General features: G+C 36.6%; 1 protein-coding gene across 2 annotated transcripts; it reads right to left on the bottom strand.

Annotated features, from left to right (window-relative positions):
- Positions 1 to 237: 237 nt before the first annotated feature.
- On the bottom strand, positions 238 to 14,243 carry LOC147523374 (Tetratricopeptide repeat (TPR)-like superfamily protein). 2 transcript variants are annotated; one of them, XM_086598336.1, is made up of 22 exons: positions 14,094 to 14,243; positions 13,970 to 14,011; positions 13,694 to 13,897; positions 13,488 to 13,610; positions 12,959 to 13,042; positions 12,755 to 12,805; positions 12,325 to 12,417; positions 11,210 to 11,350; positions 11,037 to 11,117; positions 9,457 to 9,695; positions 9,202 to 9,373; positions 7,560 to 7,675; positions 7,379 to 7,436; positions 6,778 to 6,843; positions 5,641 to 5,853; positions 5,363 to 5,414; positions 4,433 to 4,806; positions 4,213 to 4,307; positions 2,899 to 3,138; positions 2,066 to 2,706; positions 1,660 to 1,863; positions 238 to 857 (listed from the first exon to the last, which is right to left on the bottom strand). In XM_086598336.1, the coding sequence occupies exons 1-22, from the start codon at positions 14,103 to 14,105 to the stop codon at positions 682 to 684; spliced, it is 3,477 nt and encodes a 1,158-aa protein (XP_086454462.1). In that variant the 5' UTR covers positions 14,106 to 14,243; the 3' UTR covers positions 238 to 681. The 2 variants fall into 2 exon arrangements, with proteins under 2 accessions (XP_086454462.1, XP_086454465.1); XM_086598339.1 differs by lacking the exons at positions 13,970 to 14,011; positions 14,094 to 14,243 and having other exon boundaries at positions 12,778 to 12,805; positions 13,488 to 13,606; positions 13,694 to 13,834.
- Positions 14,244 to 14,295: the final 52 nt, after the last annotated feature.

Below are 14,295 nucleotides of genomic sequence, written 5' to 3'. Positions count from 1 at the left end.
AACACTCCTGAAAGTGTGCTACAGTGCATTGCATTCAGTAACCTACTAATACTAAACAGTAGCAGAGAGCAAGCTAGTTTTAGATCTTGAGCCAAAAATCCAATGTGCTGGAACTATGTGGGGTATATCATCTTGACGCAAGCACAGAAACCTCCCATTGAAGAAAGCAATTGGCCTCGTATCTGTAGAACAAAAAAAGCAAGACAAAACCATCTCCACTTGACTGTAGATATGATATGATAAAGTTTGAAATCTAGATATCTTTACTTTGTTCTTCGGGTAAAGTTGGGATAAGAAACTCAAGGAAGAACAATACATCCACCTCTCGTGTTCTCCTTCCCCAACCAAATCACAATGGCATTGCACAGAAAAATGAAGAAAATATCAAAAGTTCCTTGATGCTTACATATTATACAGCCAGCAAACTAGTGTTACAGTTACAACTTACAACTCCATCCTATTGCCCTACAAAGGTACAGTAATACTATACAACAGTTGAGAATTTGGAAGACCAAGTACAAAATCGATCTTCTCAGCTCCGAGATCAAATCCAATCCTGGAGAAAGCTAATTTTATACCTTGAGCCGAAAATACAACAAGCCGGAAACTATGGGCTGAATCATCTTCAAGCAGTGCTCAAAAACCCATGTTGAAGTAGAAAATCACTTGAAAATAGACCTCTCATTCTCTCACCTTTGGCAAAAGCTTCCAGTATCTCAAACAAGAAGGGTTCAAATGTATTGCACGAAGAATCCACCTTTTTGGGCTTTGATCCACATTAGATGAAGAGTCGGACCTAGTTTTCTGCTTTCTTGCAAGCAAATGCATTTGAAAATACAATTCCGCAGGTCTCATCTCTGTAGAACAAAAACAGCAAGTAGAAGTACAGGTTAAAGTCCATATACAAAGATTTTGATCCCCAAGCGAATTCCCTATCTAAGTATCATATGCATAAACAATTGAGCATATCTGATAGTCGATAAGTATCATGGCCTTTCAAATTTTGAAAACCAAAATGTACAGCAAATCACTCCCTACATGTAAACCATATATCTCTTCCCTACATCTGCAAATCCCCTTTCGCCTCTTTCTGTTTTCCGTTCGCCATTTCATTGTTATCCTAACACAACATCAACCACTAACGCCTGGCTTGAAAAAATACTCCATCACATAGTTGTTTATCCCAAACTCTAATACATTCTAAAGCATCAGTTGTTAGTCAGACAGGTAAAACCAGTCACTGTGCTAGAAATGTTTGATCTTTTGAGGATCGTATCCTAATATTACCACAATAAGAGGGAGGGAAAGATGCTTGGTAAACAATATGGCCTATATACATATAAAAAAAAATGTATCTTACGATTCTCTACACTAATAAACAAGATTCACTTGGAAAGGAAGACCACAATATGATTCATGAGTTTAAATCTATGCAAAAGAGGTTAGAGGATCTGTCCAGATGGTTCAGTAGTCGGTGAGAAAGAGTTTAACTGGTTGGATGTCGGATTTCCTTTTATCTGAGAAAGCCATTAGACAAGATTCTTACCAAAACAGTTTTTAGAGAATACTCGGATATCTAATTTAGCAGCATAATGATTTCATAATCCAATATACTAGAGTTGTCCTACAGAAGTGTCTAGTAATGAAGTCAAACAGAACCTGGTGGCCAAGAAAACCATTCATGCTGGAGGATTCTCTCCCACTTCGCTCTGGCACCAAGACTTGCTTCTGCTTGAGCAAGCAAGGCCGAAACAAAAGGTAAAGGAATAGGGGATGTCTCTTGAGCTTTGCTCAGGCTTCTTACGGCAAGTGGTAAAATCTGAGCGCCACAATGTTTCCTGGCAAGTTCGATACAAATGGCCCCTGTTAAAAACCATACACAGTTTGATTAAACGCGGCAGCATATACAGTTAAGAACATATTTTCTATCAATATATATGTCCTAATTTTACCGATCAAAAAAAAAATTCTAACAAATAACATACAACTATCGAGAAAGTAAATATAAATAAGATAACACTGTTGGTAATATACAAGATTTCCAATTCTTTAATGATTAACATACCATAATAGAGATATAAGCAACTCTCCGAACCCGCCAATGAACAACCATTCACGATTGCCTCTTGAGCTTCAAGAAACCTCTCATTCCATATTAAGCTCTGACACCGCACTAACTCAATAATACCAATCCAGAAATTTGATGAACTCTTCCCTTCCAAACATTCCTTAAAATTAGAGTCCAGAATATTTGAATCAATTTGGAGCCTATATCTGGATTCAAGAAATTTGAGGCATATCCAACCTATCGGATAACCTGTTTTCAGACGCAAGCACTTTGTATACTCTTCCTGTAACTTGAAAAGATCCCCTTGAGCTCCATAAGCACGGCATAAAAGCAAGTGCACGAAAAAAAGATCGTTATCAGGAATCACAATCTCTGATGCACGCATGGCATAATTTGTACAGCTGATAAAATCCCTACTCTGCAAACTGATCTCAGAAGCACAAAGTAGAAGCTGGAACTTTTGATACTGATAAGATGTATCGTTCTCTGGATAACCTTTACTGGAAAGAGCACTAGATACAAGCTTTTCAAGAATAACAAGAAGGTGCCTGGGATATCTCTCTTCACGAGCCTCTTGCAGAATATTAAGAATAAGCAAATACCGTGCTTTATGATTCCAAGGTTCTTGATGCAACCATCTGCTAGGGAGTTAATAAACTAATATTAAGAAGAGGATAAATTAAGTAATATCCAGTAATCAAAGATCAAAAAATAAATAATACATTCTTGAAGATAGTTCTCTAAAGCCCAAGCGCTAACCTTTAGTTACGAAATAATACGAAAAAGAGAACCAATGAATTATAAATATAAAAAAAAAAAAAAGTTGCTACCTTTGCAATTGCTGAACAATTTGAGATCTATGTATGAACTGATCATTACATGTTGGAAAGGAAAATTTTGGGTGGGTTGTGCCAATGGCATAACAAGCAATTCCTGCAGCACCGAGGATCTCGCATGCTGATCTCAGACATTCAAATGTATAACCTGAAGGCTTCGTGAGAATGCATCTTGTTGCAGTATGGGCATCTTCCCATTCTTTACTAAATAACAAGAGATGACCGAGTTGTTTCCTGCCAGGAGACTACGTTAATAACTCGCGAAAGGTTAATAACAAAAGTAAACAAAAAGGGAACTTGCTAGTGCTCTCCTTCTCTACCCAAAATCTATGGATTTAAAACTGTCCCCAGTAACCCAAAATAAAACTTGGACTTCAATGGAGTTTTGTGAATACACGATACCTAAGTGGCTAAGTGCACAATTCCATCGATTTTTCTCTTGTCGCAACAAAGACAACTCGATAAAACTTGGACTTCAATGGAGTTTTGTGAATACACGAAACCTAAGTGGCTAAGTGCACAATTCCATCGATTTTTCTCTTGTCGCAACAAAGACAACTCGAATTTCTTTAGATTTGTATTGTTTTCTTCCATTCCATCTTGGTGAAGATGATGATGCTCTCTCACCAGTTCACTGCTTAGTTCCGGTTCAACCCGACCAAACCCACAACTTACTTATTTCTTTTCCCATCCGTTAGATTTGACATGATCCGATGGGTCAGAACTTAAGTGAATTTAGAAGTCCTTTATATATGTCCCTAGATCCCATCCCTAATAGCCATAATAATAATAAGGGTTAACTAGTATTACTCCCCTACTAGATGAGCCAATTAGGATTTCCCCCAACTAGATGGGGAAATCCTAATACACAAAAAAAAGTCATCTAGTTGTGTACTGCAGGGGGTAATCCCCATCTAGTTGGGGAAAATCCTAAAAATCTAATAATAATACTAAAAATAATAATAATAATAATAATAAAGAGGAAAAAAAGGAGAGAGTTTAGAGAATGAGGAAAAATGGGATTTGATGATGGAAGTTTGTGAATTCTAATAAAATGAGGTGTTTTGACGCTCAAAAGTCAAAACATAACCTAAAAGGGAGTTTTGATTCTTTCAAGAAATTATGAGAGGTTAAGTAGTCAAAAGAATGGAAAAAAGGTCAAAGAAAAAACATATATAAACATGTGAGGCTTAAACATTGCCCATAGAAGGCTTAAGGCACGCCTTGAGGCTTAAGCCATAATGCATTTTTTAAACCTTGGGCGTCATGATTTCAGTATCAAACAGCTGAGGGTTTCATTAGACTAACCTTATAGTAGTGCTATTAGGATACATGTGAAGAGCTTTTCTCAAATGATCAATCCCACTCTGGGTTCTCAGGCTTTGGTTTGTTCCATCTCCCATCTGTGATGTCCAAAAGTGAGAAAACTATCCTCAGAAAGCATTTGAACCAGAAGCTTGGCTACTCACACCAGAAGATAAAGAAAAGGAAGTTAATTCAAAGACGCTTATCTTGAACAAGAACTTACTGATTTACTGAGAGCGATCACAGAATGCATATCTGAGATATCTTCATGGGATTTAAGAGAGTCACGGCTAATAGAAACAACTGGCTTAAGTTGATTACCATAATCTAAAGCATCAAGCACAGAGACAATAAAGCTGATTTTTGAATTCTTCAATAATTCCCTCGGCATTTTCAAAATGCTAGTCATAGTTGATTCATACCCTGAAATACGGTACAGCAGTTTACATATTAAACTTGTGGAGGCTGCAGCTGTCATCCAATCCATGGTAGAGACATTTGCTGCTAGGTTTCTAGCTACAGAAAGGGCCAGGTCATTCTGTCCAAGTTGCCACAAAGAGACAGCGTATATTTGCAAGCCCCTGCTATCAAGCAGACCTAAATGTTGGCAAAAGAAAAAATTCAAGTTAAAAACGACAAGTAAAACTGGTCAGATTCTTCATTTGCTCCATGTCTACCCAAACATCAATTAATAACTGTGAAGGAACAATTTCACATCTAAAGCATTAGTTTTATCATTTAGCAGTCGGACACGATATACACAAAGCGAAAATAATACAGATACACAGCAAAATAATCACGGGTAAAAATAGAAACCATAAGTACATGAAATTATCGTAATCATTTTACTTGACGACTTGGCGTCCACAGACGAATTGATCGAGTAAGTATATTACAGTAAAGTATACAATATCCCAAATATTATAAAGCTAAACTTTTGGACCATAATGATAAAACCAAGTATTATCATGGGATGTCTGAAGAAAGTTAATCAAAAGAAGCAGATGAACTCAAAGATGCATAAATGCATCCTTTTCAGATGACTTTCGTGATCCTGTAGCCATGTGTTCCCTTTACAAATCTAAATTACTTGCCAAAAGAAAAGAAGCACAAGCAAAGATACTGTTTGTAAGTAATATCAAAGAATACAGACCTTCTTTCTTCAAATCTTCACATTCTTGCGCAGCGTCGAGGGCATTTCCTGACTGTAACACAAGTTAGAATATAAATCATCTTTGAATGCCAAAGTAAGGTATCTCTCGCGACTACACCACAAGTCAGAACATAAGTAGATATTTGACTTTTCTTTTTTTGATAGTTAGTACTTTATTCCCAAAACCCTTAAATTTTCTTTTCCCAGGTCTTGACCAGTAGCCCACAGTATATAAATGAAATATGCCAAGCAAAGGATATTGTGGATAATATGTTTACCAAACAAAGTGCCCGGGCCAGATTAACTGATATATCAGCCAAATGAGAATTTGGAGCAGCTCTTCCAAAACCATTAATGGCACATCGTGCAAGCCTGTAGGCAGCAATGGCAGACTGATAATCAAACCGTGCTTCAGATAACAGCCCATTCAAATTATGCGACTCTGGAAAGTGAGGTGCACGCTGCACAGCCTGCCGAATGGCGCCAAACACCTACAATATAAATCACCTGCAGATTTTTATTTCTTGTTTCCCATAGCAAATTCATGATAATTTCCTAGGCACAGTTTTCAGATTTGAATGATACACTATGTAATGCGTTGACGATTAGCGTAGCTGATACATGTTACAAATTTACAATACATTAACTACATATCATCCTTAGGATCCACAACTATCCAGTTATTACTCCAAAACCAACTGGTTTTGTTACACCGACATAAGCTTCAGTTTTGCGAAATTGAGGTTATTCTCGAAACTGAAATTTTTTGGTTCCAATTTTTCTTTTTTAAGATTTGAGCATGAGAACTTTGAGAAGTGTGATATGTGATTAAAATGCTTGATTGTCTACATTTATTTTCCTTTATTCCATATAGGTGTTTCACTTATTGATGCATTATATAGACAATCAAGTACAGCACGTGCATTATGGCATTTCCATTGGTATATAGATCTATTCACAATTTCACCTGTATACACGAACAGTAGTATTATACGTTTCGGTACATTGTAACTTATAACTCATTTACTTTTTAATTATAAGTAAAATACCCGTGATCATCGACAAATAGGGCAGGGAATTGTGTTGGGTATGACCCGAACCAGACCCGACTCGGGTCCATATCTATACCCATTTTTTGTATTTGGATCAGGTTAGGGTCTGTCTGGTTCGGGTACGGGTTTTGGGTAAATTTTCAAATTTTTAGTGTTACCTGATCGGGTTTGGGGTTCGGGTATGACCATATCCAACCCATTCCCTGGCCCTATTGACAAATCACCATCAATAATGCCCATAACATTACATCAAGATTCCAACGTACATACACACACACAGACACTTAAATTACATTTTCTTCAATTCCAAAATAATATTTATTTTTTATTCATACATCTTAAACATGAGTCATCCACTCATACCTGTGGAGATAATTGGTGGCCAGAGAGGACAGCAAGCTTTCCAAGACCGATTTGGAATTCTGCAAGCTATTGAAACATGTAATGAGTACATGAAGGTGAAGCAAGAAAATAAGTACACACGTCAATAATTCGTGTTTCTTTCATAATTTTAGAATTGACACCAGCATTTTCCAAAGGACTTGAATATATAAGATAAATCCCAACCAAAATAGTTAGAATTTTGAGAGTGTCCTGTTTCAACAATCTAGACCAGTCTTTATTTGCCTGTCAGCCTGAAATACATTGGCGCCTTAAGTTATCCCTCCCTCCTCAGTGCTCCAAGCTAACATGGATATAACAAAGCTAAAGTGGGAAATATAGGGAGAGTCAATTGCTCCTTTCATTTTTGCCTCTTTCCTTTACCAAAGAAGTATAGGAACTACTTTATATTATTATAACCGTACGCATGAACCAGGATTCATAACATAAAATCAAGATGCTAATATTCCTACATCATCATGGATTTGAAGGACTCCAACTACAACATGTGCTAGCATCAAGTGAAAAAAAAATGTGCAGTTTATAATGATAACTTTTCTGGTCAAGATACATGAACACTTACAGGCGATATTTGTACAGCTCGTAGGCAGCTTTCATAAGCCTCGGCATCTGTGCAGCCCCTAGAAAATGTTCGAAAGTAGATTCCACAAATTGAGTTCTCATGTACAATACTAAGCAAAGGACTATCATTACCCATAAGTAAAAGTAACTATAGAGCGACCATAACATATGTACATATTTACCCAGACTGAGTATCAATGGACATGCCTGCCCATGGCAATGCAAGGGAAGGATCTATGCTTCTAGCATAATCAAATGCTTTCGTCGCCAATATCTTCTCGCCCTCCTTTCTGTACAACTGCAAAAATATCAACTTAAATGCTTTAAATACAGAAAACAAAGTTGTTTTCGAGTGGCCTGTCTCTGACACTCTAAAATTCTCAAATTATGTAAAAGTAATAAAAATAAAAACAAACAAATTCATGATATTTCCAACACTGGGGCAGAACGAAGCTGATCTCCAGATTGAATCATGGACTGGTCTGGTATGAGAAGTCATGGGAAAGAGCATATTACAGCATCTCTAATTCGAGAATTTGTAATGATCCCCGCGTTCTGCATGCTGGATCCTATTCTATGTTCTTCCCGAAAGCGTGCCAATCCCTATGTGGGAAACACATTATTATATTTTTTGTAGTTCACTTTATTCATTCACTAATCATTTTGATAGATCTAGTTATAGGCAAGACAGTCTCGGTCTTGGTTCGATTCCAGCTTTCGTATGATACGCTGTCTTATATAGTGTATTCTCCTCTGACGCAAGAACATAGTCGTGACATAACACATAAGTTAGTGGTAGGACCATGAATTTTAGTGGTTAGTGCTGTAGCAGCTGTTTATTAAAAACACAGGATTCTGTTAAGTGGTAACACGATGTAGAGGACCATGAATTTTCAGAATCCATAAGTGAAATAGGACAGCTTCAAACACGTATCCAATTAACTGTGCCATCTAGTAAACAGTAGTACGATATCTTGGATTTGAAACAGAAACTAGAGCCTCAGAGCACTTTGCTGACCCCAATTCCTTCCCTTCGCTCTCTTCCCATAAGAGAGAGTGGACTTGAGTGTAGATATATAACCTTCACTCATGAAGCTTTCCTTGCTAAGTAGTTATGGAGATGTGGTATAGAAAAGCAACACCTTTAGCATAAGGTTAAAATTGGGCAAGGCCCTAGCAAATGGAACTGTACCGCACCACAGAACCATATGGATACTCATTGGAATAGCATCACTAGCAACTGTTGGCAACCTTTGCTTTGAACCTGGTGCCAGGAAAAGGTAGATCTTTCGCTTTGATATTTGAGTTGGCAATACACCTCTCAGCGTTTAACCTTCGGATATATACATATGAGGTCTCGGTTACCATGCATATGAATTTGACATAAGTAGTAATGTAATCCCAATACAAAATTGCTAACCAAAATATTGCAACTTCCTATCATGTTCCCATAATATATCATATTCACTCTTGGTCCCCTAAAGATATTAAGACTTGGATAAGGGTTTACCTATAAGCTTTAGTTCACTACTTTTGCTTACAGTGATTATTATACAAGGCTTTACAAATCCCATGTGGGACTAACATCTTAACGCGCCCCCTCAAGTGTGGCATTATTTGAGATTAACACATGGACACCACATACTTGGATGACTTGGAGTAAACATCAAGCCATCTGGGCTAGATACAATAGCCCGCTCTGATACCATATTATGCAAGACTTCACAAATCTCATGTGGGACTAAACATCTCAATAGTGGTTTCACAATAATAGCTGAGAATAGAAAATCACAGGAATTAAACCATAGACCGTAGCACCATTACCTTTCCGAGGTATGCCCAAGCTATAGCAAGAGACACATCAAACTGCAAACCCCTGATAAGAGCATGTTGTTGCAATGCATTACAACCAGATAGACATCCCAATGCAACCCAGAAGTCATTATTATCTTCTTCAAGTAACAAACCACCGAGGGGCATTTTCTCGGGTAATTTCCTGGTAAATAAAAAAGGTCAATCAACAAAAATACATGTAAGGCTATTATTTGATATGAACATGGACAGTGATCAAACTCTAACCATGAATCTTGATGAGTCTTCTCATCCAAAGAACAAATAAGATCGGCAGAGATTGCAATATCTATGTATATATTAGCCTGCCATGGGGCCAAGCGCAAAGCCCGCTGATAAGATCGACTAGCAGAGATTGCAGCCAAGTAGCATTTCCTTTTCCAAGTAATGATGGAAACTCTAAATGTCTCGTAGCTTTTCAAGCTTTTGGGATCATCATTCCAAGGAAAGCATTTTGCAAAGGCAACCTGACAAATAAGGAAACGAAAATGTCATATTTATGTTAACTTAATTGAATAAACAGAACATAGAGGCATAGAGCATCTATCTAATACGGAAGGTTAGTGCGGCACCACAAAAACAGATTCAATGTTTCGTATGGATGCTAATTCTTCACTTAGACTAGGATATGTTGATTAATGACACTTTTTTTTTTAAACTGTGCCATTAAGGTTGTGATGCAGGAACAAATATTGAAAACATGAATCCTGCAAGCACGATTGTTTTTTTCAGCTCTGCTATTTTTTCCCTTATTTAGGGATAGAAGAAGGTGATATGCTAGATTTTCAAATTCGATTGGATTACAAAACAGTTGTTTTCCCCATTTGTAGTCGATACCCTGGAAATGGGTGTTGATGATTCCATTGATTTCAATTGGTATTCTTTATTGTTGTTTCCTTCCTCCAACAATATCACGTCACAAATTGTTCTCTGACTCAAATATATTATCATAACAAACACAAACAATCACAAAGAGAGTCAAAGCCAAAACAATTAGCAAATATGTTATTTGAGACCAAACACACCTAGAAACCTTAAATGATTGTGACTAGGACCTCAGGTAACCTTGCAATATGAAACAATGTCTTTATAGCACTTATTAACAGCTGCTAGCTATTGGAGAAGCTAGACTGCAACAATTTCTCGTTCAAGCCTATTATTAAATATGGTCATCCAACTTAAAACAAATTGGTGATAAGTGAAGAGGTCCCAAGATTAATATATTTGTATGCGTGGCTTAACATATCCCATGCGGGACTAAACATCTCAACACGCCCCCTCGCATATAACATTACTTAAGCCTAACACGTGGACAAACATACTTGGGTTACATGAAATAAACAACAGGCCCTTTGGGCCAATAGCCCGCTCTGATACATATTGAAGATGAGCATCGAACTTAAAACCAATTGCTGATAAGGGCAGGTGCCGACTAGCAAAGTCGGTAAAACCTTTGGGTGATGATACCAGAGGTCAGGGGCTCAAATCTCACCAGCATCAAAGAGTTACTAATCTCATTTAAAACAGGCTTACCAATCAAAAAAAAAAAATTGCTGATAAGTAGAGAGACCCCAAGACTTATATATTTTTATGCATGGCTTAACATATCCCATGTGGAGCTAAACATCTTAGCACCTATGAATAAGTGTTATTTCTCTTTCATTTCGTACTATATATTTTATTTTTTGCTCAATCATTTAGGACTAGTTAGTAGTAGTTTTGTGCTCCTCCATTTTCAACTTTAACTAAATCCTTATTACAAAACAATATGTTATGGAAGACAGTATTGCACCTCCATAGAACAATACCTGAATATCACCATGTAACTTCCAAGCACTGGATGCATTTCTAATCAAGTAGGTCATAGCTTTCGCAACATTAGCCGCTTCCTAAAATCAAGGATAGATACATATGAGTGACCAAATACTTGGTACTTCAACTGTAATTATTCAAAAAAAGTGGATGAACTTTCAAGACTAACCTTCAATAATGAAGCTCCCCAACTAAATGCTCCATAACTTATGCATTCCTTCGACAAACCAAGCAGCCCTGAAGCAAGTCCAAAATTTGCAGCTACATTTTTAGGAGAGGTCTCTAGTGCTAGACGAAAATGCTCAATTCCCTAATAAGACGAAACTTATCTTCAGAGATGACATTTCTATGTGAAAGCAGACACATAGCATCCACTCTTTGCAACAAAAACAGTAAGCATCTCTTCTAGTATGATAAACTATGAAATTACAGACTGAAAGATTGACGGTCCATTCAGAATTATTTGTGTAGATAATATGCTAAACTTCATAAAATAAAATAAAAATGGGAGAAAGAGGGGGAGGGGCTAGAAGGAATGCTCTATGGTTACACATCATTCTTCCATACTGAACCACACAAAAGGTTCCTACAGCACAAAATATATATACAGCCCAGCTCCTAAAAGGACCTTAAATAAGTACCAAATCTAAAACACCCACAACTTCACCTACAAAATGATTTAAACCCTAATCTTTTGTGCATATGATCTACTAACCATAAAGAACATCTCTACAAAAATTCAACTCGTTTGATATCCTCTAACTTAGATAAAATTGTTTTCCACTTTTGAATATATATATAAATGTCCAGAAATGTCTAGTTTTTGCATTCATCTTTTGTCAGTGTTAAAAATTGTCAAACGAGTTGAATTTTTGTAGAGATGTTCTTTATAATTAGCAGATCATATGGACAAAAGATTAGGGTTTAAATCATTTTGTAGGTGAAATTGTGGGTGTTTTATATTTGATACTTATTTAAGGTCCTTTTAGGAGTAGGTCAGATATATATATATATATATATATATATATATATATATATATATATATATATATATATATATATATATATATAATTTGCATTTAGTTTCTATCATTGTCTTCTAAAGAACTCTTTGTTCATGCATAATCATTAATGTATCAAATCTGTGTGACTATTCTATACAGCTCCAAGTTTCATATTCAACCCAAAAAAACAGTAATATTTAATAATCTATTTGTTTTAAATGTAAGAAAAAGATCTCAAAGAATATTCATTCAGTAACTACAAGGAAGAGATGGACCTTACCTTTCTAAATGAGCCGAGCATCAATAATATATTTCCACTCTCAACCAGCGCGAATACTCTTGAACCTACGAGCTCAATTGAACGCCCATAAGACTGTACCAAGTACCAAGCTGTGTAATTAGTCTTTCAGCAGTGACTAAACATGTAGGGGCAACAACATACTTACTTATCTATCCGTAAAGCCAAAACAAAATTGCAGGGTCTGTGGGGTCATTAGTCATTTTAAAAACGATAGCTTTGTAACTCCGGGTTTGTTAGGAATTGGGAAGATATACAAAACCCTTAAAAATGACGAAATCACTTCACTCTTCAAAACATTCTAAAGGTTTTAAGATATGATACCGGATGACACTCACTGACCAAGTTCCTAAAGCTTAACAATAACTCTTCTTGGTAAATACCACATCTAACCATGAAACTCAAACGGCACCTTTAAAGCAGCAGTAAGCATACCAAGTCGCTGGTAGGCAAGACCAAGAGCCTGAAAAAGAAAATAAGCAATATATTAGAGAAAGTAAAGCACGAAACTGAAAAACAAGTTCATTAAACAAAAAATGTTAATTTTAAGACAAATTACAGTAAGACTGAATGAAACTAAACATAATATAATCCCTTTACAAGTAAGGTCCCATACTTCCCACAAATCCCCACAAGTAGGATATCCTCGTATAGCATTTTGAAGGCTTTGTACCGCTTCAGACCAGTTCTTTTGGTGCACCTGTTTCGTTCAGATGAAATTCGGATTAGAGAAGGCTTTGGCACCAAGAATGATCAATGTCATTATACTATTACTATTTTACACTAGTGATTGCATGGTTGCATACCCCTATCAAATCTCTAAGTAAATTCATTCAGTTCAGGCAAACCAAACTTGCTGACATGCCTGTGAAAGAGGGTCCAACACATAGACCTAATACGCAGACCATGTCTTTCACGCACCTTTCGGTGTACTTCCAAAAAGACATACATGTTCTCAAATGCATGGCATTTTATAAATCTCACGGAGGAAGAAATTTTATGAAGGGCACACAAGGCTTGTTCGTCTCCACAAAAAATCTAAACATTATTAACAGTAGCATTGATTTTCGGTGCCGGAAGGAAAGCACAAAGAAATTGTTATTCAGTAGTAGAAGATAATAGTCAAAGAGAGATACAATGCAAACCTGTAAATAACCTAATCTCCTTAAAGCCCAAAAAGCCTTGGGTGACTTGTCCGAGGCTTCACGACAAAGAGCAACCTCCAAGCTTCTTTTCCCTTCATCGTCCAACAAATCACATAGTGCTTCCTTTTAAACAAAATATACAAAAGCAACAGTCAGTATGACAACAATAAAACAAATACAAGTGGGCAGTGGACATTCTGCAATACCCCGGCTTCAGCATCGTTGGGATTTAAGTTAACAGCTCTCTGATAACACTTTGAAGCTCTTTGCACATCAACGGAAACTTGCGAATAATAATGCCCCAAGTATCTAAACGCATTGCCATTATTAGGATTCAACTTAGCAGAAGTAACAAAATTCTCAACAGCTTTTTCCTTCCACTCTCCTCCCTTCTCCCACAACGTAACTCCCTAACAAAAACAAGTCATCCACTTGAGTAAATTGGCTTACTAAAAAAAACAGCAAAAACAAAAAACGCTTACGAGATTATAATGATTGGACGGATTGCTTGGACCCGAATCTTCCTAAGAAATAAGAAATAATTGCATTAAATAAATAAGGGGCCAATGTCAAAAGAGTATATAATGAGTAAACAAATTAGACTACCTTGGTTTCCATTACAATGACACGTCTGTAATAAGCATTGAGTTGTTTGCACTATAATAATAAAAACTAAGGAAGAGAACCTGGTACTACAGCTGTTGTGTTTTGATTGGAGGATTTTATTATTATTATTATTATTAGGTTTTTTAGAGCGAGAGGAAGTCAAAAGAATCTGTTTAAGGTTTGTATATTTGGGCTTTCAGGT

This window comes from Coptis chinensis, chromosome 1, assembly GCF_015680905.1.
Source record: "Coptis chinensis isolate HL-2020 chromosome 1, ASM1568090v1, whole genome shotgun sequence".
NCBI lineage: Eukaryota > Viridiplantae > Streptophyta > Magnoliopsida > Ranunculales > Ranunculaceae > Coptis > Coptis chinensis.
The sequence above is the reverse complement of the archived record's forward strand: the minus strand, read 5'-3'. Positions and strand labels throughout refer to the sequence as shown.

Bases quoted from the DNA above. Each gene is read 5' to 3' on its own strand.
- LOC147523374 (XM_086598336.1), bottom strand. The intron at 7,676-9,201 runs GTAATGGTGCTA...ATATTTTTGCAG, and splicing joins CTTGGGCATACCTCGGAAAG to TTGTACAGAAAGGAGGGCGA. The intron at 4,807-5,362 runs GTCTGTATTCTT...GCCAACATTTAG, and splicing joins TGAAGATTTGAAGAAAGAAG to GTCTGCTTGATAGCAGGGGC.